General features: G+C 46.0%; 1 protein-coding gene across 1 annotated transcript in view; it reads right to left on the bottom strand.

The window, feature by feature from the left end:
* Prkn (parkin RBR E3 ubiquitin protein ligase) overlaps positions 1–22,998 on the bottom strand; it is a 1,200,313-nt gene that overhangs the window by 37,894 nt on the left and 1,139,421 nt on the right. The window contains exon 10 of the mRNA XM_036169262.1: positions 6,208–6,291. Coding sequence (XP_036025155.1) covers positions 6,208–6,291 — 84 coding nt within the window. The remainder of the gene's footprint in view (positions 1–6,207; positions 6,292–22,998) is intronic.

The following is a 22,998-nucleotide window of genomic DNA, read 5'->3' on the forward strand; positions in this document are numbered from 1 at the left end:
GATCCTCACTGGGTACCTCTACCTTTGATCCCTAGACTCTCAAACTGAGAAATAAAGCCACTCAGTTTGTGATATTATGCTGTGGCAATGAATGTAGAGAGAGAAGTTTAGTATCTACTTTGTGTGGAAAGAAAAGGTCTTGAGTTGAGAGTATATACAGATTCATAAGCAGGGTTGGTTAGTTAGGGTATGGGTGGAGAAAATCTGAAAGATGAGAAGGAGTAGGTCAAGGGGCTGTGCAGGAAAGCAGACAGGCAGATCTATTCAAGGGGGCATGAGATGTGAATGCCTGCCACACAGTAATGCTCACAGGACAGCGCACACCCAGAGGCTTCCTGCACAAAGCAGAGAGAAGCCAGACCTCTGGCCTCGGCCGGCCTTTGTTACTGGCCGCCTTGATCCCACTTCAGTGAGCTTCTGTGAGGCCATCACAGCCAGCTCCTGCCACTCAGACATCCAGCTACCAAGGGAGATGTTGCTGCTGCTGCTGCTGTTCTTCCCCGGAGCTGCCACCAACAAAGACCCGAGGAGAGCTTCATCCCTCAAAGATACCAATCAACAAGGTCCTGGAACAGGAAGACATCCCATCTTGACAGGAAGTTGCTCCTACTCTGGGTATGGGGTTTGCTTTTACAGACAGCACAGCTTTAGGCAGCTCTACCACCTGACATCTGACAGAACCTGAACAACACTGCCTTGGACCAAAGACATCCTCTGGAAACAAAAGATGTGTCACAGTGGGGACATGACCACAGGGAGATTTGGTCCTATGCCATATCATACTGGCCAGAAGCTATGGACTGGTAAGAGGGATGGAGTAGCTTTTAGCATGCAGCTAGAGCTGTGCTTTAAAATGACGTGTTGTCCTCTGAGCACAGTCTACTCTGTAAACCAACACCCATCATCTGGTGCCATGTCTCCAATAAATAGCAAACTTGGTTCAGGAATCAAGGGGCAGAAGCAGGAATGACCTGACTTATCAATTATCACGACGATGATGAAGGTCTCCTGGCAGCCTTACACCTCTGGGGGCCCTCCCTGCCTTTGATAAAGGTCTATCACAAAAAGTTGTGATGATGCTCCAGCATAAGAAGGGACATTTGCAAGGGATTTGTAAACGCATGCATTCCAAGCGCTCACAATTATTTCCATCCCAGACAAATGCTGGCTTTATTCCTGTGATTTGGAAGGCTGGTGAAGCAAGCTGTGTTTCTCTAGGGTAACCCTCCTTCCTCCTATGACTGAAAAGATGGCTGAGACAATAACCAGCCTGGAAGTGACCAGTTCTTTTCTGGTGCTTTTGCTACCTTCTAGGGGAGGAGTGGAGACAGAGGGAGCGGACAGTCATTCTGCAAACTTTTAAGGAGGACTTGCCAGGTGCCTGGCACCTGGAAGTAAAGTCAGGAAGAGCGTTTCCATGGGATGGATGGCAGCGTGGGCATGCACAGTTATCCTGAGGCTTAGGGGAGGCCCTGGCTTGAGCAGAGGGCACTGTGGAGGAGGAGACATAGGGTCTAGGCCTTGAAGGTTAAATAGAAGTTTAGCAGTTAGGGATGAATGCATTCCTCTTGGGTACTGTGGACTTACTAGCCAGAGCGAGAGAGCGAGAGCGAGTGAGTGAGACACAGAGAGACAGAGGATATTATTCCTAAACGACTCTGTCCAACCAGAGCCACTGAGGTCAAATTTCTTCATGGCTTTAGACAATGTTGGGATGTCTCAGTTTGCCCTGCCATTGAACAGGAAGAGTACTATCAGCTACTATGAACCACTGGGAGAGTGGATCAGTGTTTGTGGTTTGTGAGAGCAAGTGTTTAGTTTGGAGGGGACCAGAGTACCCAGGAAACAAGTACCAGGCAAGAGCAAATGGGGCTGGACTCTTGTTGACCATAAGGGGTTGATCTTCTGCCATAGACTCCCCAAACTCTCAGCTGTTTCAACTTAAAGCTTGTTCAATATTTTAAAGCCAAGTGAAAAGCAAGTTGTGAGTTTGCTGTTAAAAGAAATTGCATTAATCAAAAAATACATTAAGTTTTGGGTCAGGCAGTTTTAACTGATAGCAAAAGCTGGCTGGGCCCCAGAAGAAACGGGTTCCCCTCTCTGGAGAATGCAGTATCAAGAAACAGAAAATGATCACCTATGAAGGGAAGAAGAGAGGAGTTACAGGTGACTCAGAGGAAAAAGTGCTTCGAGTGAACTAAACCGAAAGGAAAATGTGAAGAGGCCCAGGGAGGGGGGCAGTCCATGAGGATTAGCGGCATTTGGGCACGGACACATTTGAAGACCAGTTTCGGGCGGGGGGGGGGGAGGGACTGCAATTAGGCACTGATTCTGTCGCCCTTTTCAGGACTGCAGGTCAGAAGCTGCCGCAGCTACCCTCCTAGTGAATGTGGGCAGCAAGAAACAAGTCAGCTCTGCTGAAAATAACCCCCTCTTCATTTTGTTGCTGAAGGGGACTGGCCATTGCAGTTTGATGAAATAGCTTGTCTGGTTTATCCTCTCCATGCCCAAGAGTAACTATGGATGGCTGATGAGTTGCCCATCAAGAATGTGCTGACTAGTCTGCATGCATTTCCCTCTCTGGCCCCAGGAGGGTGACACCTGTGGACTTTGTCCTGAGGACCCCAACAACTTTTAGCTGTGGTGGCCAGTGAGAAACACAAGAACAGAGGAGGAGGAGAGAAATTGAGAGGTCCCATTATGTCCCCTCCTTGCTTTAGGCCCAATGCTGGGTTCTCCATGACTATGCATACCCCAAGGCCCCTCCTTCATCCATTGCTCTAATTGACAGCTCCTAGAGTACCTGCCTCCTCTATCCTAGGGTGCCTGAGGCCCCCACCCGTGCTGACCCAGCCCTCCACATTGCTGTTGGCTCTTGTGACCTACCCCACCACCACAGGTGCCTTCCATTCTGGTTGGTCTTCTTGTGGGACCCTGACTCAGGGAATTCCAGACTCAGGGAAGTGTGACAGCAAAGAGTCCAGGTCCGGTCTCTGGCAACAGTGGATGTCTCAGTCAGTGTTCTATTGCTGTGAAGGGACACCATGGCTGAGGCCGCTCTTATAAAAGAGAGTGTTTAATTGGGGGCTGGCTTACAGTTTCAGATGCTTGGTTCATTATCATCATGGTGGAGAGCGTGGGGGTAGGTAAGCAGTAGCTGAGAGTTTTACATCCTGATCCAAAGGCAGCAGGCAGAGAGACAGAGACACTAGGCCTGGCGTCGGCATCCTAGTGACACACCTCCTTCAACAAGGACACACCCGCTAACCCTCCTCAGCTGGGAACTAAGCATGCAAATATGTGAGCCTACGGGCGCCATTTTCATTTAAACCACCAGGGTGGACAGCAGACATGATTTTCTTAAGTTGCTGGGTAGTTTGTTTTCAGATAGGAGGCATAGGAGGGTGGCTCTATGATCGGGGCTCCACGATGTCTATAGGAGGCATGTTTAGAGGCAGGGCGCTCTAGAGGAAGGGCTCTAGACTCAAGGCTGACATGCATTAGCCAGGACTCATCGAAATCCTTATGTTGACTTATACGACCTTTCAGTATCTAGTGAGTTCATGTAACTGCTACAAAAAGCAGGGCTCTGGCCCTTTATTCACAGGGCTTGGAACAATGCCGCATCTATTATATGTGTTTGGTATATATTTGTTGAATGAAATAATACTTTTTCATTAAGACGCTACCAGCACTCAACACACATCTACCCAGTGTGTATGCACAGATTCTGTATTGGGCTTGGGGATACAGGAATGGATACAGGAGAACGGCAGGAGAGATGCTTGTATCTTTGCCCACAAATGACCACTGTCAAGAGTCCAGAGCTTCTTCTTGACAAGCTCAGAACCACTTTCTGTGGCTTCCAGGGAAGTGTTGTACAAAACTACAGATTTGCTGGGTTTTGGCCTGCAGGTATGTTGATACAATGTTCATTTCCCTTTAGATCTCTCCCATGACTCTCCTGCAATCCTCTGAATGGAAGCATCCTCATCTACCTTTTCCCAGCTAGCCTAGCAGGCTTCTTGACCCATACAGATGTTCAATTTAATACGCACTGATGCTATGATGGCTACAGTTCCCTGGGTACTGATCATGTGAGCTTAAGGTCATCTTTAATGCTCTTTTCTCCATTTTTATCGCTTAGATATTAAGGTTATGATGACTTAAAAAATCTTAAACACCAAGGTTGGTTGCTCCCTCTTGAAGGATAGATGGGATTACAGGAGCGTCAGGTGCCTGGGTAGCTTAAGGCTAAGTAAGGTTGTTCTTCCTCTTCAAATAGAATCTCACTTCTTGGAAGCTTTGGTTCATGTCTGGGGTACTGATGGATACAAATTGCTTGATTATTCCTATTTCCCAGGGTCTCTTGCTTCATCATCCTTTGCTTCAAAGATCTCAAGGCAGGGGTCCCAGGGCTATTATTATTCCTGCTTTCAGTACCCAGTGAGCTTGAACTTGAGTGTCCCTGAGCTGAAATAAATGAACAGAAGGCACAGTTGCCTCCTTGGCTGTGGAAATAGCAGTTCACTCCTAAGTCTCCTGAGATGCTGGTGGTCAACAATGGAGGATTGTATGGAAGGACCCAAGCACATTAATTATATTTATTTAGTTATGCTAATATTGGGTAAACACAGCTGTACAATACCTTACAGGGATACACTTCTCTTTGCACTGACTTGAGATCATCCAGATCTTTAAAGTTTTTGACTACAAAATTGAAACGTTCTGAAATTTCTGTCTATTTACTAGGTTCTTATCAATGAAATGGAGCATTTATTTGCATAGATTTAATGTTTAAACCCTTGTCAAGAACTATATGGAGAGAAAACTAACGAGCAAATTGATGAACTGTGCTGAAGCCCTTAACTCTTCTCTCTTAAGATTTGATTGGCCATAATTAATAAATAAAAGGAAACCCATTTCCATTTCCCCAAGCCTCCTATAGCTCATTAGTGAATGGGGTCCAGGAAATGTAATCTTTACTCAGTCAGGATGAAGACACGGTTTAGCACTCTCCATGAGATTGATGAAACCGTGCAGCCATTTGCTTGCCTGTTATAGTACCTGGATACAGATGGTCTCTGATTTACCATGCTTCAGCTCTGATTCTTTGAGATACTGCAAAAGTGATGTACATTCAGTAGAAACAGTACTTGGGCTCTGGACTTTGGCCTTTCCCCTGAGTAGCTACATGGTTCCATCCTCTGATGTGATGCTGGGCAGTGGGCAGTGGTAGCAATTTCTACTTGGCCCTGTGGTCGCCAGGCAGGGCTAGCAATCAAGACCCTACTGTGTGCTGTGTGGCTGAGCTAGGGCATTCTGTAGGTTAGAGTCTTTCAGAGCACTTTCGACTCTGTAATATTTGCGACTTAGGATGGGTTTATTCGGGATGCCACCCTATCATAAGGCAAGGGACATCTGTGCATGCTACACACAGAAGTAATTTTCAGGTGTGTCCAACTTTTTGAGACTGTGACAGATGTCATCTATACACTCTGTCATGCTTTGAGAACTGCTTAATCGAGTCATCTCCCCTAAACTCTAAAAAACAACAAAACACACAAAACCCTTGCAATGGTCTAAGTAAGTTTATGATGCAGTGTTGAACTGTGTTCATAGCTGTGTTGTGTACACAGCCTGTGCATCACACGTTAGACACACCTACAACAAAGGCATTAAATAATAAAACAAGGGAGCTGGAGTGCTGGCTCAGAGGTTAAGAACACTGGCTGCTCTTCCAGAGGTCCTGAGTTCAATTCCCAGCAACCACATGGTGGCTCACAACCATCTGTAAGGAGATCTGGTGCCCTCTTCTGGCCTGCAGTCATACCTGCAGACAGAATACTATGCATAATAAATAAATAAATCTAAAAAAAAATAAACAAAAGTAGGGGCAGTAGTGAGTTTTCTGGCTTAGATACTGTTCAGTTGTCTTATCCCAATCTCCTCTGATGTACCTTATCCCTATTCCATTCTCCCCAGGGAGGAAAACTATCAGGGATCAGGGATGTACCCCAACGGCCATTGGGAAAGCTACTCCATGGCCTGTGAGTGAAGGCTAATCCTGGGGAAGCCAAAGGCTCAGGTCCAAGGCTGCCCGGGCTTGGACTCTCACAGTGGAACTAACTTCCTGTGACCTCCGGAGGGGCTGCCACCTACCAGAGTGCCAGGCCTTGCTTTGCAGGATGCAGAAATTGCTCTTACCTGAGAAGTAGCCCCCGAGGCTTCAAACAGCGAGTTGCATTCACCTTCGTGGTATATTTCCTTGCAGTCCCGGCAGAAAACGAACTGCAAAAGAATACCGTGTGTGAGGGGCGCTCGGTTGCATGCCAAATCCTCTTCTAGCTACCTGGCTTGAGTTCAGGCTTCCGTGTCAAATTACTGTTTGCAAAGTGGGATCAACTTATATTTTGATGGGACAGCTCACTGTTAGAGAGTGTTCTGTGCACCTCAACAGGGTAGCAAAGAAGAATGGTGTGTCCCGTTTCATTTCTTCCTGTTGTCCCCAGCCCACTGGAGGAGACAGCAATGAAGGGGGATGCTTGTGAAGAGGCATTCTGGGTGCCAAAACGACTTCAGGCTCATCTTCAATATTTGTTCTAAGTGTGTTTTACAGACACAACAGACTTCTGTGGTCAGTGGACTTAGTTTTGTACTGAAAGCCTGTTATATTAGTTTTTTTTTTTTTTTTTTTTTTTTTTTTTCTTCGAGACAGGGTTTCTCTGTGTAGCTTTGGTGCCTGTCCTGGAATTTGCTTTGGAGACCAGGCTGGCCTCGAACTCACAGAGATCTGCCTGCCTCTGCCTCCCAAGTGCTGGGATTAAAGGTGTGCACCACCACCACCACCACCACCACCGCCGCCGCCTGGCCAAGCCTGTTATAAAAAGAAGGAATGGGATGTTTGGGAGCTGGACTGTGTCCCTCTGTGTGTTCCCCTTCACTCTCTGAGATTCAGAACGGGATGTTTTACCCCACCCCCACCCCCTCCGCCTTATCACATGAAGGCTACATCTGGACATGGAGCCTTTAACATGTGAGTGCCATAGAAGAGCCGTTAGGGGTGGCTCTAGCCCGTGAGTGTCCTTGTAAGAAGAGGTCAGAACACATGGGCTGAGGAATGAGCACATGAGGATACGATGAGAAGCCACCATTGGCCAGCCAAGGAGAGAGGCCCCAGGCGCAGCCACAAGGAGAGCATAGTTCTGTTGTTCACAGCTTCCAGTCTGCTACAGTTTGCTTCAGCAGTCTTAGGAAACAAGTGTGGGAAATCAACACAGGTCTTTTGTTGCTGGCAATGCTGGGGATGAAAACCAGGGCCTTGGGGAGCCGAGCAAGCGCTGGACCACAGTGCCACACCCCAGGTCTTCCCATTAGGTGATGCTGCTCCTTTCAGACACCCCAGGACCCTGCTGCCCTCACTCTTCACTTTACCAAGAGGAAGCTGGAAAGGGAAGTGCCCGCTGACCCAGTGGAAAGGCTGCATTGGTCCTATCACTGCCCAGCGTAACTGGGCCCCTCCAGAAGGCACGTCATGATTTCCCCGTCACTAGCCGTGTCGAGGCTGCGGCAATGGCTCAAGCTGGCTCCACGCTGGGACTTACCGGAGTCATCATCCCACCTAGCATCTGAGACACCAGAGGAAAGCCACCCAATGCCTGCACTCTCAGCAGACTTCCAGAGGCTGGAGAGCTCTGAGGCTCATGTGCCAGGAAGCCAGCTAGGCGTCTGTCATGGTTGTGATTGAGGTAAGATGAAACTGGACTGAAAAGCGGAAGCAAAACAAACTGGACCGATAACACCAACTTTGTTTTCAAAGGACATTAGCTGTTTCTCTTGGACTCGTGGGAGACCCCAGCCCAACATGTTCTGCCCTCACATGACCTTCCCCATGCGGGCAGACTCCTCAGCTGCCGGTTGAGCATCCTTCAGTACAAGATGTTTGGGACCATATTTAATTCAGATTGGCATTACTTTTCAGATTTCTGAATGTTTGCATATACACACACATAATCACATACATTAACATGTATACACACATATGTATATATACATACATACATATTAACATATAGTCAGTCACATATTACATATATGCACACATACATATACATATACGTGGATAGTGAAATATTTTGGGGATTGGACACAAATCAATGCACAAAATTTATTTAATTATGCCTTACCCACACAGCCAAAAGGAAATTAATCAGCATTTTTAGTTTGCCTATTTCTTTTAGATTTTTAAGATTTCATGTGTTTGGGTATTTTGCCTGCATGTGTATCTGTATAATATGTACATGTCTGGTGCCTGTGGAAGCCAGAAGAATGTGTCAGGTCCCCTGGTACCAGTGTTACAGGCAGTTGTGAGCCGCCATGTGAGTGTTGGGAATTGAACCCAGGTCCTCTGGAAGAGGACAGTCAGTGCTCTTAACCCCAGAGCCATCTCTCCAGCCCCATGTCTGTGTTTTGACTGTGTCCTATCACTCAGGGGGCAGGTGTGGAACTTTCCTCTTGTGGCATGATGGTGCTCAAGGTTCAGATTTGAAGAGGTTAGATTTGGGGTCCAGGATGCTCACTCTGCACTTCTCACAGAAGACTGACTGACCTCCTGAGTGATGGGATGTCAGCTTCACTTCCAAGCTTACAATGGTGGGAGAGGGCGTGCGTCTGTCTCCACACAGCTTGCCCACACAGCCAGGATTTACCCTCAGATATTTTATCTATCACCCTAGATGCAGTGAGTCAGGGTTGCCTCCTATGTTTCTCATTCTTTTGAGAGTGAGTGCAGCCATCTTTTTGCTGGCCCCACCCTGACCTTCAGCTCTGGCACCGCTCAGCTGAAAAGCTGTGCACATGGTAGCTCAGTCAGGCTCAGCCAGAGAGAGCGGGCTGTGACTCCAGCCGCTACTTTGGAGGGAAGCTAGTCTGATCTCTTGGCGTGACAGGAAAAGTGCTTCACATCTTATTAGCCAGTGGATGAGATATAAAATCAGTTTCATGGTGCAGGAACACCCTGGAGGTTGATCAGTTTGTCAGAATAAATAGGCCTCTCTTGACACAAAGACATTGAATTCACCGGTACTGTGAAAAAAAAGGACCATAAGGGAAAACACCAAGATGACACACACAAATGAAAACCGCTGCCACAAAATGTCCGGTGTAGAAAGGAGAAGGAAATACTGTGGGACTATGCTAGTGGCGACATTAATTCACGTGTAATTTGCTTTTGTTCCAAGGCTACCCCTTCAGTGCAGCTGTATCATACAGTGGGCTCTTTCCAGCTAATAATTTGAATCTGCTCTATATAAATTGAGGAACTATGAAGAACAGTGGTTCTCAACATGTGGGTTGTGACTCCTTTGGGGGTCAAATGACCCTTTCACAGGGGCCACCTGAGACCATTGGAAAACACAGACATTTTTTACATTACAATTAGTAAGAGTAGGAAAATTACAGTTATGTAGTACCAACGAAATAATTTTGTGATTGGGGGGTCTCCACAACATGAGGAACCGTATCAAAGGGTTTCAGCATTAGGAAGATTGAGAAGCACTGTTCCGGAAGGTCTAGTTTGATTTTGAAAGTGTTTGGGGGATTTTTAATCATATTATTCTGGACACTCAACAAAGGGCCTCAGTTTCTAAACTACACATGAAGCTAATGCAGGGTGCCACAAAAAACTCCCAGGCATGTACTGGAATGGTTTAAAAATTTGAGTAACACACAGTGATCATCAACATCAAGAGGGCTCTATGAATTAATAACTCAAAGTCATTCCTGTGAGATCACAGACCCCTAGCTGCCTGTGCCCCATCCCTGCAGAGGTGATAAAAACCTGTACACAAATGGTTCTTATCTCCTCTAGTGTCTCAGCAAACCATGTGGAAACGTAGACACACACAAAACTCGATGGTGGTGGGTTTTTCTTTCCTCTTGTTTTTTATTAGTAGTGGGAAATAATTTATTCTTAAATATCTAACAGGGACTTCATTTTTGAAAAAGAATTATGAGGAACACAAAATTTCTTTTAAAGATTCCTACTCCCATCTCTTGGGCAATAACAATAACCACAGATGATCTGAATGCTTTTTACATTCTTGTTGAAACCAACTCATTATAACTGTTTTCTACTTAACAAGGTGCCATCCTCTTAGACATCCATTTCCAGGGTGCTGGGATGATGCTCCACCACACCCAGCAACACAGTTCCTTGGGATGACATTTTGGACCAGTGTAAAAACTCTGCTGGTGCTGAAACTTGTTGTGGAACAGTCTTTTTTGTACACCATGAAGATTTGTCACTCCGATTGCTTTAATAAAAAGATGAATGGCCAATAGCTAGGTAGGATTTTCAGGGCAGAAAGAATGCTAGGAAGAAGAAGGGTGGAGTCGTGAAGGGATGCCACGAGATCCAGATCCAGCAGGATGGGCAGTATGTACATGAGGTAAAGGAGCCAGAGCAGCACATAGATTAATAGAAATGGGTTAATGTAAGTTATAAGAGCTAGCCAAAAACAAGCCTAAGCTATCAACCCACTTTTCTTAATTAAGAAGTCTTCATGTGTTATTTGGGAGCTGGCAGGTGGGACAGAAAAATTCACCCACAGAAACTGTTTCAGGAAGGAAAGTGTGTTTGTGAGAAGACACACCCTCACCAATAATTCCACACTCACTGCTGGCATTAGGGCCTCCCTCTCAGGCTCATGGGGTTTCCTATGACCAGTGATGTGGAAGGCTGCCTCTGTGTAGCTTTGGTGCCTGTCCTGGGTCTCGCTCTGTAGACCAGGCTGGTCCTGAACTTACAGAGATCTGCCTGGCTCTGGCTCCTGAGTGCTGGGATCTAAAGGTGTGCGCCACCACTGCTGCCTGGCTGGAAGGCTGCCATCTTGTGCAGAAATTTCCCATGTGTTAATCATGGCCTCATAGCTGCTGAGGCTCCTGGAACATGCACACTGTCCTCCAAACCTCTGGAGCAGATGTCACCTGAATGGAAGGAGGCAACTACTGTCCATTTACACAGCTTGCCTTTCCTGTGTTACCTTATCTTGAGAGGGATCTCACAAACACCAACAACTTCTATTTCATTTTCATTTGCTTTTTAAAAATGAAAATATGTAGTTTTTCCAAGACCAGGTCTCATATCCTGTAATACAGTTTGGAATTGGTCACTACATAACCCAGACTGGTTCTGCTTAAGCTTTTCAAGTGCCGGGTTTACAGGTATGTGCTACCCTGCCTGATTTAAATGTCTTTTCAGAGTTATAGAAGGGTTAGGGACTTAGCTCAATGGTAGAGTTCTTGCCTGTCAAGAGCAAGGCCCTGGGTTTGGTCCTCAGCTCTAAAACAAACAAACAAAAAGACAAAATTATACAAAAGACCAAAAAAAAAAAATGCCAGCAGTGTTAGTGCACACCTTTAGTCCCAGTACTTAGGAGGGAGTCAGATCTCTGAGTTCAAGTCCAGCCTGGTCTATAGAGTGAGTTCCAGAACAGCCAGGGCTGTTACACAGAGAAGCCCTGTCTTAACACCCCTCTCCCCCAAAGCTACAGAAGTGATCCATACTTACAGTATGGGTCCTATGAACCCTGTTTCACGGTTAGGCTTATTGGAGGGGGTCAAACACATGTCCCCATGAGTGCCTGTGATGGCAGTTTCATATATGAACTTGGTCACCATCTCTGAGAACTCACCAAACACTGAGAAGTGCTTCTCTGAAGACATTTTATAGACAGGAAGCTGGCTTTCAGTGAGATTTCCATAGGCAGTCTGGGAGAGTGGCATTCAACCACTGAAAGGCCTTAAAAGTAGAACTGAAGCCCTCTGAGAAAGAAGAGGCTCTACCTGCAGCCTTCAGGACCAGGCTGTGCCCATTAGTTTCATCCTGTCTTTCTCGAGGCCTGCCCTGTGGATTTGAGACAGGCTTATCTAGTCCATAGCTTGGTAATCCAATTCTGCAATAAATCTTGTTATAAATTGTATATATCTTTACAGCTATATATGTGTGTATATATGCACAGGTTTAACCAACACATATGTGTATGTGCCTATAGGCACACATCCATACACATGTGTGGTTGTGTGTTTATTGAGGTATAATCTCAATCTCAATCTCTCTCTCTCTCTCTCTCTCTCTCTCTCTCTCTCTCTCTCTCTCTCTGTGTGTGTGTGTGTGTGTGTGTGTGTGTGAAATCATCCATGGTGGCCTCACCTCTCTTCTGGAGCCCTGGCTGACACAACTGTTTTAGAAAAAATCCAGGTCAGTCTATTCCCTGTCTTTTGCAAAAGAATGACTATAAGCCATAACGATGTAAACTTTCTGTGTTCTTTACAAAACTGTGTATCTTCTTATATGAAGAAGAAGAAGGAGAAGGAGGAGAAGATGATGAAAATGATGATGAAGATCCAGTTTGAGAGAGACGTCTCATCAATGAAGAGCACTTCCTGCTCATGCAGAAGAGCCTAGTTCAGTTCCCAGCACCCATATGACAGCTCATAACCATCTATCTGTAACTCCAGTTCCAGGGAATTCGGTGCCCTCTTCTGACCTCTGAGGGCATCAGGTGTGCACATGGTGAACAGATGTACTCATGCACATATGTAAAAAAGAATAAAAAATTCAAGTAGCCAAATGATAAATTCCTCTTATAGCTCAACACCAGGCAAAGGTCACTTCTCTCAATAGTGTGGCTGTTTCCTCTGACAATGGGAAGTGAACATGAAGACCCAATGCTATGAACCCACACCGCATGTTAGAGGAATGCAGGAGCATCCCCTGGATGTAGGAATTCAGTGTTACCCTCTAGCACAGATCCAAGCCTAGGAGACCGTGTCTAAGTTCTCCTCAACTGAGGTGATTAGCTTATCCTGAGTTCCTGAGAGGAGGTTAGAAAACCCTTGCTCTAGTTAATGAAGTCTAAATCTAATAAACTCATTGCTTTCTACTTAGTAAGAGCCAAGCTTTTATTAGCATTGAAGTCCCAGTTTTCCTCACAGCTATGGCACTGAGTGTGGTTATGTGCTACACAGTTATGCTTCCGTCTATGGTGGGCCTCCAAGATCCCGGCACCAGGTATGAGTCATTGAAGAGGAGGAAGGGGCAAAGGACTGCGGGAGATAAAGCAGAAGAGCCTGCCAGAAAACCTACAGTGAGCTCATCGGAAGCACCCAACAGAAACGGGTTTTCACTAATAGAGAAGAACCGTTTGTTCACAGTGTATCCTGTGCTTATGGAAATCTCTGTTGAACAAAAGGAGACAGACAGACTGAGCCAAGCAGTGTGAATAGGGTCCGTAAAGAGCAAACACTGTCAGGAGGGATGTGGAAGGCACTGTCACCCTAGGAGGGGACAGCTCCCGTCGGCACTCTTCAGGACAAGGCAAGATGTGACGGAGTAACAGAGTGACATCGATGACCTTAATCCTGGGGTGGCCAAAGCTGGAGGGTGTGTCCTACTTTTTTTATTTTTTCAAATTCCATCATACATTTATTTCATTTTATACTCATCTTTTTTGTTTTTTAAACTTTCTTTTTATTTATTCTCCGTGTCTTTCACATCATGCATCTTGATCCCATTTATCTCTTGTCTCTCCGTATCCACCCTTTGTCCTTGCACCCTCCCCCCAAAATAAAATAAAATAAAATTTAAAAGAAAAAAAAGAAAAAAACCAACCCCCCCCCAAAAAAAACCCAAAACAAAACAAAACAAAACAAAACAAAACAAAAAAACCCCAAAACGTAGAAAAAAGGAAAGTCTTGCCATGGAAGCTGTAGTGTGACACTGTGGGTCAGACAGTGAACCCTTTTAATCCTATATCTTTACTTGCAAGTGTTCATTGCAGAGTCATTGGTCTGGTTCGAGGCCTCTGGTTCTGCTACACTACTGATGCTGGGCCCTCACTGGGACTCCTCTTGGATATCCTGTTGTTGCTCTGCATTGTGGAGCTCCTGCAGCTTTGCTTCTGCAGGACCAACCTCTTTACATGTTCCAGCAGGTCACAGATGGGGTGGATGTTGTGGTGGGCTAACTCATAACCCTGGTTCTGGGCCTGGGTAGTTGCAGGGTTGGTCAACCCGCCAGCTCTACCCCATCCTCATCACCAAGGTGAGCTCTCCAGCACTGCCCTGGTGAGTTCACATCCTGCAGCGAGGAGCCAGGGGTGGGGCCAGTTCTCCTGCTTTCATGTCCTCAGGGTCGGTTCTCTTGCACCTACACCTTCAGGGCTAGCTCTGCTGTGTTGCCCAGTGGAGGTGCAGGGTCCATTTTCCCGAGTGCTGCACCTGGTAAGTGGGGAGGGTCAGCTCCCTCGCCCACCACAGGTAGCAGGAGTAAGGGTGGGGGGAGGGGGGACTACATTTTTAACTAAGAAAGTTTTCAAAAACTTAAAAATAATGCAAAAGGAGAAAGAACTTACAAGTAAAGATACAAAGAAAATGTTTTATAGAGTATGCTTATATTAAAAATATACAAAGAGTAAGTTGCATTATGCTGAAGTTGATTTAATGTCGAAAAAATAATGTACAAGTGTGTGTGTGTGTGTGTGTGTGTGTGTGTGTGTGTGTGTGCAAGCGTGCATGCATGTGTGTGTATTTAATGTAGCTAAACACACAACGTGTCTGAAGTCTGCAGAGGTTCACAGTGCTGTCCTGGGTCTTTACACTCAGACCTGTTCACTCTGTCACCCAGAGCCACCTTCACGCCTACAAACTCTGTTCCATGTCAGCGCCCTAGGTTGAAATGCTGTTTTAAAATCTTTCACTGTGTTCTTAGTGGATCTTACTATGTTGACATACATTTAGATAGACAAATGCTGGGCACTGTGTGACATCTGCCTACAGCCTTCAACACAGTAGCGTGCTCTGCAGACACGCAGTGGGGCACGACAGGCTGTAACCTACCCCTTAGGTTTGCCAGAGGCTGCACCTCTTAACATTCCATGAGTCCACACCATGATGTTTCCACATCATCTAACGACATGCTCGCAGGGCATATCCCCATCATTACAGCATGCATGACTGCATCTACAATTTAGACCACTGAAAGAACAGCATGCTCCAGTTCACAAAATAGTGTGTAAGAAATTTATATTTAGAAACACAGCCCGGTGTGGTGGTGCACACCTTTAACCTCAGCCCTCAGGAGGCAGAAGTATGTGGATCTCTATGAGTTCCAGGCCATCCTGGTCTACATAGTGAGTTCTTGGATATACCATGGTGAGACCCTGATACCGAAACCAAACCAAACCACAGAAGGGGATGTAGGTCAGCCAGAAGAATGATTGCTTGACATGCAGGAAGCCCTGGGTTGGATCCCAGTACCACACAAACTGGGCAAGGTGTCATATGCTTATAATATCAGTACTCAGTAGGTAGAGGAATACCAAAGTTATCCTTGTTGACATATTGACTTCAAGGTCACCTTGGTCTATATGAGACCTATTTCAAAAATAACAAGGTAAGAAATATGTAAAGACAGGTAGTGGTGGGACACTCAGGAGGCAGAAGAAGGTGGAGCTCTGAGTTCTAGGCCAGCCTGGTCTACAGGACAACCAGGGCTACACTGAGAAACCCTGTCTCAAAAAAACCCAAACCCAAACCCTACAAACGAACAAAGGTGTATCTATAGTGTTCAAAACAGACCCTTTGTGAGGAAGCATTGTGAGACCACAGCAGGAACAGGATACCTTGCAGGTAAGGTTTCTATTTGTAATTAAGAGTAAGTTCCTGTTTCTTACAGCTGATGTGAACTGCTTGCGACCCCATTCACACAATATATGTCCTTCCTCTGGTTCCTTCCCTTTTGCTGTATCTTTCTAACTGTGTCTAACAGCCGACTCTCTTGCTTCTGTAAACACCTTATCCCTCCATAAAAAGAACCTCAAGAGGCCAGCAGGGGCTGCTTTCCAAACTTCTGATTTAGGGAGAGACAGCTGGAATGGCCAATCCTAGGTACAGCCCCAAATGCAGCTTGCTTTAACTGGACAGTCATGGTTTTGGTCTTTCTCCTAGAAAATTTCAGGTTTGACACAGAGGCACATTTCTTTGTTTTGTATTTTTGCATCTTCAGAGAAGAGAAAACAAGAGAATAAATACTTCACATGGTTTCCGGCATGCAGTAAACACAACAAATAGTTTCTCACGTGGTTGTGGTGCTACATAATCAAAACGTTTAGAGATGGATAGGGATAGCAAGCAGCTTGTTACCAGTCTCAGTCTGCTGATGATATTGTCACGTGGAAGTCTAGGACCCCCTTGGAAATGTCAAGCCTTTGCCATAACTATGAGACTACTCGAGAAAGAGATGCTGGCACTGTTGAATGCAGAAGCAAAGGGGTGCATTATTAACCCCTTAGACCATCTACATCACCACAGAGCTGGAAGAAGTTGCCCATGGTGTTAATCTGTCTGTATGCTATTCGTGCAACTGCTATTTGTTTGATGTCTAAGTCTTGATTCTCATATGCCCATAATGGACATGCTCAAGATAGGAGATGTGTATTTTCTCTTTGGAAGCATGACGGGGAACCCAGTGACTAGCTTCTGATGCAGTCGGGACATTCAAGGGGCTGTTGTTGATCAATGCAGGTCAGAGTTGGTTGGAACCTATAAGCAGTGACCCTTAAAATCAGGTTTTGATTCTTGCTGTCGAACTGAATGATCTCTATATGACATCCAAAATGTCTTTGTTATCTATTTTCTGTCACAACTGTATCTGTATTAAAAGCATTCTGTTATATGCCGTCTATTTTTCTCCTGGAGATCAGAAATTCTGTCTTAAAAGAATAGGAGAGAATCAAATACCACCACAGGACCCTTCTCTACGGTTCAAGGAAACATCAAAAGCACAAAGCAAGCATGCGGGTCCTTTTTTTCTTTTTTCTTTTCTTTTTCTTTTTCTTTTTTTTTTTTATATCCCTGGGGACAGAAGAAACAGTCCTCTACCTTAGGTGATTGTCCTGAAGGTGGCAGCAGAGATCCATATTTCAGACTGATGTGGGGAAACAGCTTATTCAAAGAATGGGGCTCCTGGTGGAGGGTGACCAGATGCTGATATAAGCAAAACTTGACAAGATAGTGTGGCGGAGTGGAAATGGTGTTAGGCAATGACACGCTAAGTCATGGGTTTGAAAAGAGAAAAGGGAAGTTATTTCAAGTACATAACATACTAAAAGCGCAGTCTGATGATGGGGGAGGGGCCAAACCGAGGCAGTACCCAGCTACAAATGCCAACTGACCAAGACAATCCTCTACAAAGTGCACTTTCCAAATGGCCAGGTCAAAGTCTCAAGAAGGCTAGGTTGAGAGCTCAAGGGCTTTCCGGATTCTACACTAAGGATCCTAGGATGGTCAGACAGGGCTATCTGCGTCCTGCTGAATGACTTCCACTATGCTGCCCCAGGGTCATGTTTGTTTTAGGTTCATGACCTTACACGTGCCGTGGTGCCTGTGGTTTAATTTCCATCCACAAGCTCTCTCAAAGGGACTCTGGTGATCCGTCCCCTTTTCTTTTACCTCCTAAAAGCCTGTACATACCCATCCCAAGCCTCTGGGCACAGTCCTTGCTTCCACACTGACTGTGAGTATAAGTGAGTGGAAACCTTCACATCCAGTTTAGAACTAGAGCATCAAACGACCACACCAGGTCCTCTCAGCTTGTCACCAATAGAAAAGGGAACCTTAGACTCAGGGGCAAGACTAAGGGGAGCTAGCATTCAAAACTATTGTCCTAAGTGAGTGAGTCTCTGCACTTGTGCCCTTCACTGGACACTAGTTAGCTCCAGGTGTGGAGGGGGTGCTGCCGAGAATGAAACTGTCCAATTCGTAAGTACACACAGAGCTTTTGCAATTTGCTTCCTACCTCAAAACATTTTTTTTTCTTTTTCAACTTAAAATGTTTCTTGCCTTTATATTTTTCCTTTCCTTTGACAATAAGGTATTTAATTTGCATGGTCATGGATTTAAAAAAATAGTTTATCTGGGCTGGTGAGATGGTTCAGTGGCTAAGAGCACGATGGACTCTCATAGGGGACCTGGCTTTGATTCCTAGCACCCAGATGCTGGTTCAGAACTGTCCGCAACTCCAGATCTAGTAGATCCAACACCCACTTCTGGACTCTGTGGGCACTGCATGGATATGGGTGCACAGATACACATGCATGTAAAACAGCCATATACAAGATCTAAAATAGATAAAAACTTAAAAAATAGTTCACGTACTGATTGAATGGATTACACATGTGCATTAGCACAAATTCAAAAGGCACAAAAGGTGCACCATGAAAATACTCTCCAATCTTTCTTGGTCAGCTACAAGGCTTGCCAGAGAACTCTCTGTCTTCGGTGAATATTGTTTTAGTGTATATTGTTCTAGAAATATCTTATACACTGACATACACATAAGTGCTATTTTAAAACAACGATGGGCAATAAAATTTCCTAATATGTATTGTGGGCAATACCTTGGTCTTTCACTTAAGGCCTCTTCCAGATGTTGAGTTTAGATCCAGTCTCCCTAAACAGCTGTGTAAGATTCCAGTGGGCACATGTGCCTCACACCCTCTCCCTGTTTTAACATTATAAACAAAGCCATAGGGACCCTTCTTTCCAGAACTGATTTGGACTGTAGGATGCATTTAGGGAAGTAAAGTAGCTGGGTCAAAGGGCATCTACAGCTGCTTCTGGGTAGGGTTTGTGAACTCAGGAGTGAGGCTTGGCTAAGCCTACTTCCCACCCCTCCCCCACATGCTGTTCCCAATCACCTTGCTTTTCAAGCTGCATTGACAAGAATGTCAAATAAAAGCCAACACTTTCTCCCCACCCCCCTTTTTTTCCCAAGACAGGGTTTCTCTGTGTAGTTTTGGTGCCTGTCCTGGATCTTACTCTCTGTAGACCAGGCTGGCCTCGATCGAACTCACAGAGATCTGCCTGGCTCTGCCTCCCAAGTGTTACTGAAAACTTCTTATGCATGTGCACAGTCCGAGCTATGGAAACAACCCAGAGCAATTTCTAATCCTAATCCACATTGCTGAGCAGGAGTCCAGATGGCCTGTGGCCACCCCACTCTGTCCATTCCCAACCGCTCTTGCTTACAGCCTTTCTTTGGTTGTCCGGGTCTGACTCTGGACTGCTTGGTAGATTTTAACACTGACAGCCGGCACAGTGGAGGTCCAGGTAAGAGAGACTGAGAGAGCAAAGTCCAGGCTCCACCCCCTCAGAGTGTTCTGGGCCTACTTGGCAGAATGGGTCCTTGGCATCACGTAGAGTGGGGACGGGGAGGGAGGCACAGCTTATGATTGATTCTCGTCCCTTGCCTCCCTCCCCACTTCCTTCCTATCTGTCTTAGCTGTGAGCATTTTAAACAATTCCCACAGTGACAGTTGGTCTCTGTCTCGGAATGGCTCTCCCATCAGGGCTTCACTTGTTTCCAAAGGCTAAAGTAGGATTTGGTTGCAAGCTGAGACTCTTGTAATGATTTCATGCCAAGATTCACACCATCCATGTTCCTCTAAACAAACTTCTTGGTGGGTAAATTTTTGTCTGTAACTGAGAATTCTGCTTACCACCTTGGAAGGCCAGCCTAGCTCTGCATTCCAATCGGCATTTCCCAGACCTTCTGGAGCAGTTGGAACCCTCTGGAAATGGAGCACTGGTCACAGAGTATCAAACCCAACAACACTTTCAAATATTGCCATTCATTAGTAGACCCATTCAAATATTGCCATTAATTAGGGAACATATTTGAATGTGGCCATTCATTAGTCAAATGAGCAGCATATGCCTTCTATAATTTTTAACTGGTCTCTAATCCTCCTGACCTTATCATTTACAATCTGTAGCAAGGCACTAGACTTTAAAATGATTATACCATGCCAGTAAAAATGTGAAATCCAAGCCATATGGCGATTTGAGCCAAATTTGTCCCATATGCCTGTGGGCATCCTTATGCTCTCTAGCACAGTAGGGAGGGGGTGACTGTCTTCCCTTCCAGGACACCTGAGCCCTTGGCAGTTTGGGGTAGGATCAGCTTCGGAAAGGGTCCAATCATGCTGGGGGTACCCTGCAAGCACATTGTTGAGGTTTTTCTTTTTTTACTTTATGAATACTCAAAAAATCAACTCAAAATGCATATTACATGGATCTTTATGATGTTCACCTGTAACCCCAGTTCCTGGGAAGCTGAGGCAAGAGGATTATGAGTTCAAAGATAGTCTAGGCTATAGAGTGAAACCCCATCTTGGAAAAAAAATAGATACATATTAAACCTTCAGGGTGCTGCATAGTCTTACAGGTATAGCTGGGGCTGGGTATGCCTGTCCTAGGCTCTTTCCACTGGTCCCGAGCAAGGCAATCAGTGCGTTCTGCCTTCAAATATTCAGTCTTTCCTCCTCTCTCTCCTGTTGGTGACAGAAGCCAGGGCCACACCCACGGAAGGCAAACACTCTACTATTTATCTTCACTCCCTATCAGCATTATCTTTCTTAGACACACAGCTACTGACAAACTTGTTCACACGAAACTATTTTCTTTCATCTACTTCCTCTTTTAAGTAGCTAAGTGGTTTTTTTTTTTTTTTTTTTAAATCTTACACATTTTCATCTCCCTAGGAATTGGAATCACATTAAGTTATGGGTGCTTAGGTCTAGAGATTTACAAATAGGAGAGACAGTCCTCTTGAAGAATGGGTGAGCTGGAGACAGCTGTGTGTTGTGGGAGAGAACACAATTGTGTGCCTGGCTGGGTAGTTCCATGTATAAGATTGTAGAAATCCACAGGAAGGTAGGCAAGGTGGTGGGAGAGGGTGCATAGGGATGACATTGGCTTTCTGCCCTTCACCTTTCTTCAAGCTGCATGCGGCCTACTGTACATTTCCATTGGATGGGCTGTGGACACTCAGATCTCACAATCTCTGCAGGGGAACAGGTATGGGGAACTAGAAGAATCTCCTAGTGTGACCAAGCTTTGACATGATACTGATATGACATCATCATCTATGAAATTCATGCTTGACAACTGGTACAATAGAGTTGCCCCCCCAAAATCACTCTTAATGTTGTTAAGTGAGTTTATGAATGGTGTTGGGTCACATTCATTGCTGTCCTGGGCTGCAGGCTGAATATTCCTAGAACAGAGAGACAGGAAGACAGCATTGGTGTCCAGGGATCAGAAGGAAGGGGTAAGCCCAGAAGAGAGGAAGCAGGATCAAGCCCTTTGGTCAGGGGCAGCTTTAGTCCAATGACACATTGATGAGCAGGACTCAGAGGCTAGGCTCATGGGCATGATGGGTGGAGAACTTAGGGGGACCAGAGATGACTGGAAAAGGTAAGGATGAGAGGTAGAAGGCAGTAGGAAGGGGCAGGCAGAAACAAGTGGTAAGGCCTAGAGAAAGTCAAGGGCACAGGAATCCAAACACTTGTAAAGGACCACGCCTTGTGAAGAAAGAAGAAAAAACTCTGAGACCACTGTCTGCTGATGAGAAGGTTGCCTGAAGGAGACCCCACTTTGTCCTTGACCTAACAGAGGAGCGGGAACGTGACACCAGCTGAGGACTTTTTCCAGTAAAGGGGAAATGGGACCCTCAGAAGCCCAGGGTAGCCACTCTACACAGGAAGAATTGAAGGCAGGCCCAAAGGATGCCATGGTCCCCAGTGCAGAATGCGTCCTCTGATGGGAGTGTGCGCTGAGGGCACCAGCAGGTGAGAAGCCCTGCTCTGGCTCAGTCATACTGAAGTTCCTGGTGTACACTGTGTGCCGGGTGTCTCCACAGAGAAGGAGGACATGCAATACTGCCCAGTCTCCTAGGAGCCTCTCCTCCCCTCTCTCAGTCCTTCCTCATGCCGAGCCCTCTGCCCATGGGCATCTGTTCAGCACATCCTGTGTGTGAATCCCCCACTCCATCATCATCACACCTCATGGAGTTCCATGATCAGTTAGCCATTTCCACATTATCTAATGACATGAGGTTCTTGGGAGTCAGGGTGTGAGGAGGAAGACAAGGTGGTGAACAGGGACTCCCTGAATTTGCTGGGAACAGTGCTGCTGCCAGCCCTCTTGGGAAGGGCAGAATTTAGAATTCAACTGTGCTGAGGAGAGCGGGGTGGGAGGGTTGGCATTCAGGTGCCTGGAGTGAGGGGACATCAGGGCAGGAGGTGGGCTTGAAGGAACTGGCTGTGGGACTCCATAGCATGGCCAGGGCTGCAAGGCCAGTAAGACGAAATGGAATCTTGTTAGGTGGCTAGTCCAATTAGGTTGCTTAGAGCAGGACAATCCAGCACCATGCTGTGCGGCTCTGCAGGTGGCTGAGCAGGGTGGAGCACCCACCTTGTAGCTAACCAGGGTCCAGGGAAGGGCACAGGGGCAGAGACTCACTTAGGAAATTAGTTTTGGATGTTAGGATGCATTACTCACAGAAACGAGCTGGAACAGACTCAGAGCGGGATGACTCTGTTCCAATTTCATCATCTTCTAAAGGGACACAGTCTAGACTAAGGTTATCCAGCCCAAACAGCAAGCATTTAAAATGTTTGAGTGGCTGTATTAAAAGAGGGGAAGGAGACAGGCAAGCCTAATTGTAATGCTGACTTCACCAAATATATTCCGCGAACATCGTTAATGCACCATGGTGTGAAGGTTGTTGCTGACTGATTTTTACTCAACTTTTCGCGTCTCGCCTACACTCCACATTCACAACACATCGTGGTCTGGACTGGCTCCACGAGGTATGCTCAGAACCCTGGGACTGTGGGGGTGGCCAGTTATGTCACCACAGAACGTAAGAGCACAGCCTTAATTCCAGCTACTTGAGAGGCGGAGGCAGGGATGACTGCAAGTTCAAGGCTAGCCTGGGGAACTCAGTGAGAAATTATCTGGAAGCAGAAAAAGGAAAAGAGATCTGGGGATGTGGCTCAGTGAGAGACCGCCCAGCATGCTGAAGGCCCAGTGTGCAACCACTGTTACTGTAAGTGAGGAAACTAACAATGAGGATTTTAATGAACCAAATTA

The sequence above is a fragment of the Onychomys torridus genome, chromosome 19 (genome assembly GCF_903995425.1).
Source record: "Onychomys torridus chromosome 19, mOncTor1.1, whole genome shotgun sequence".
NCBI classification, from domain to species: domain Eukaryota; kingdom Metazoa; phylum Chordata; class Mammalia; order Rodentia; family Cricetidae; genus Onychomys; species Onychomys torridus.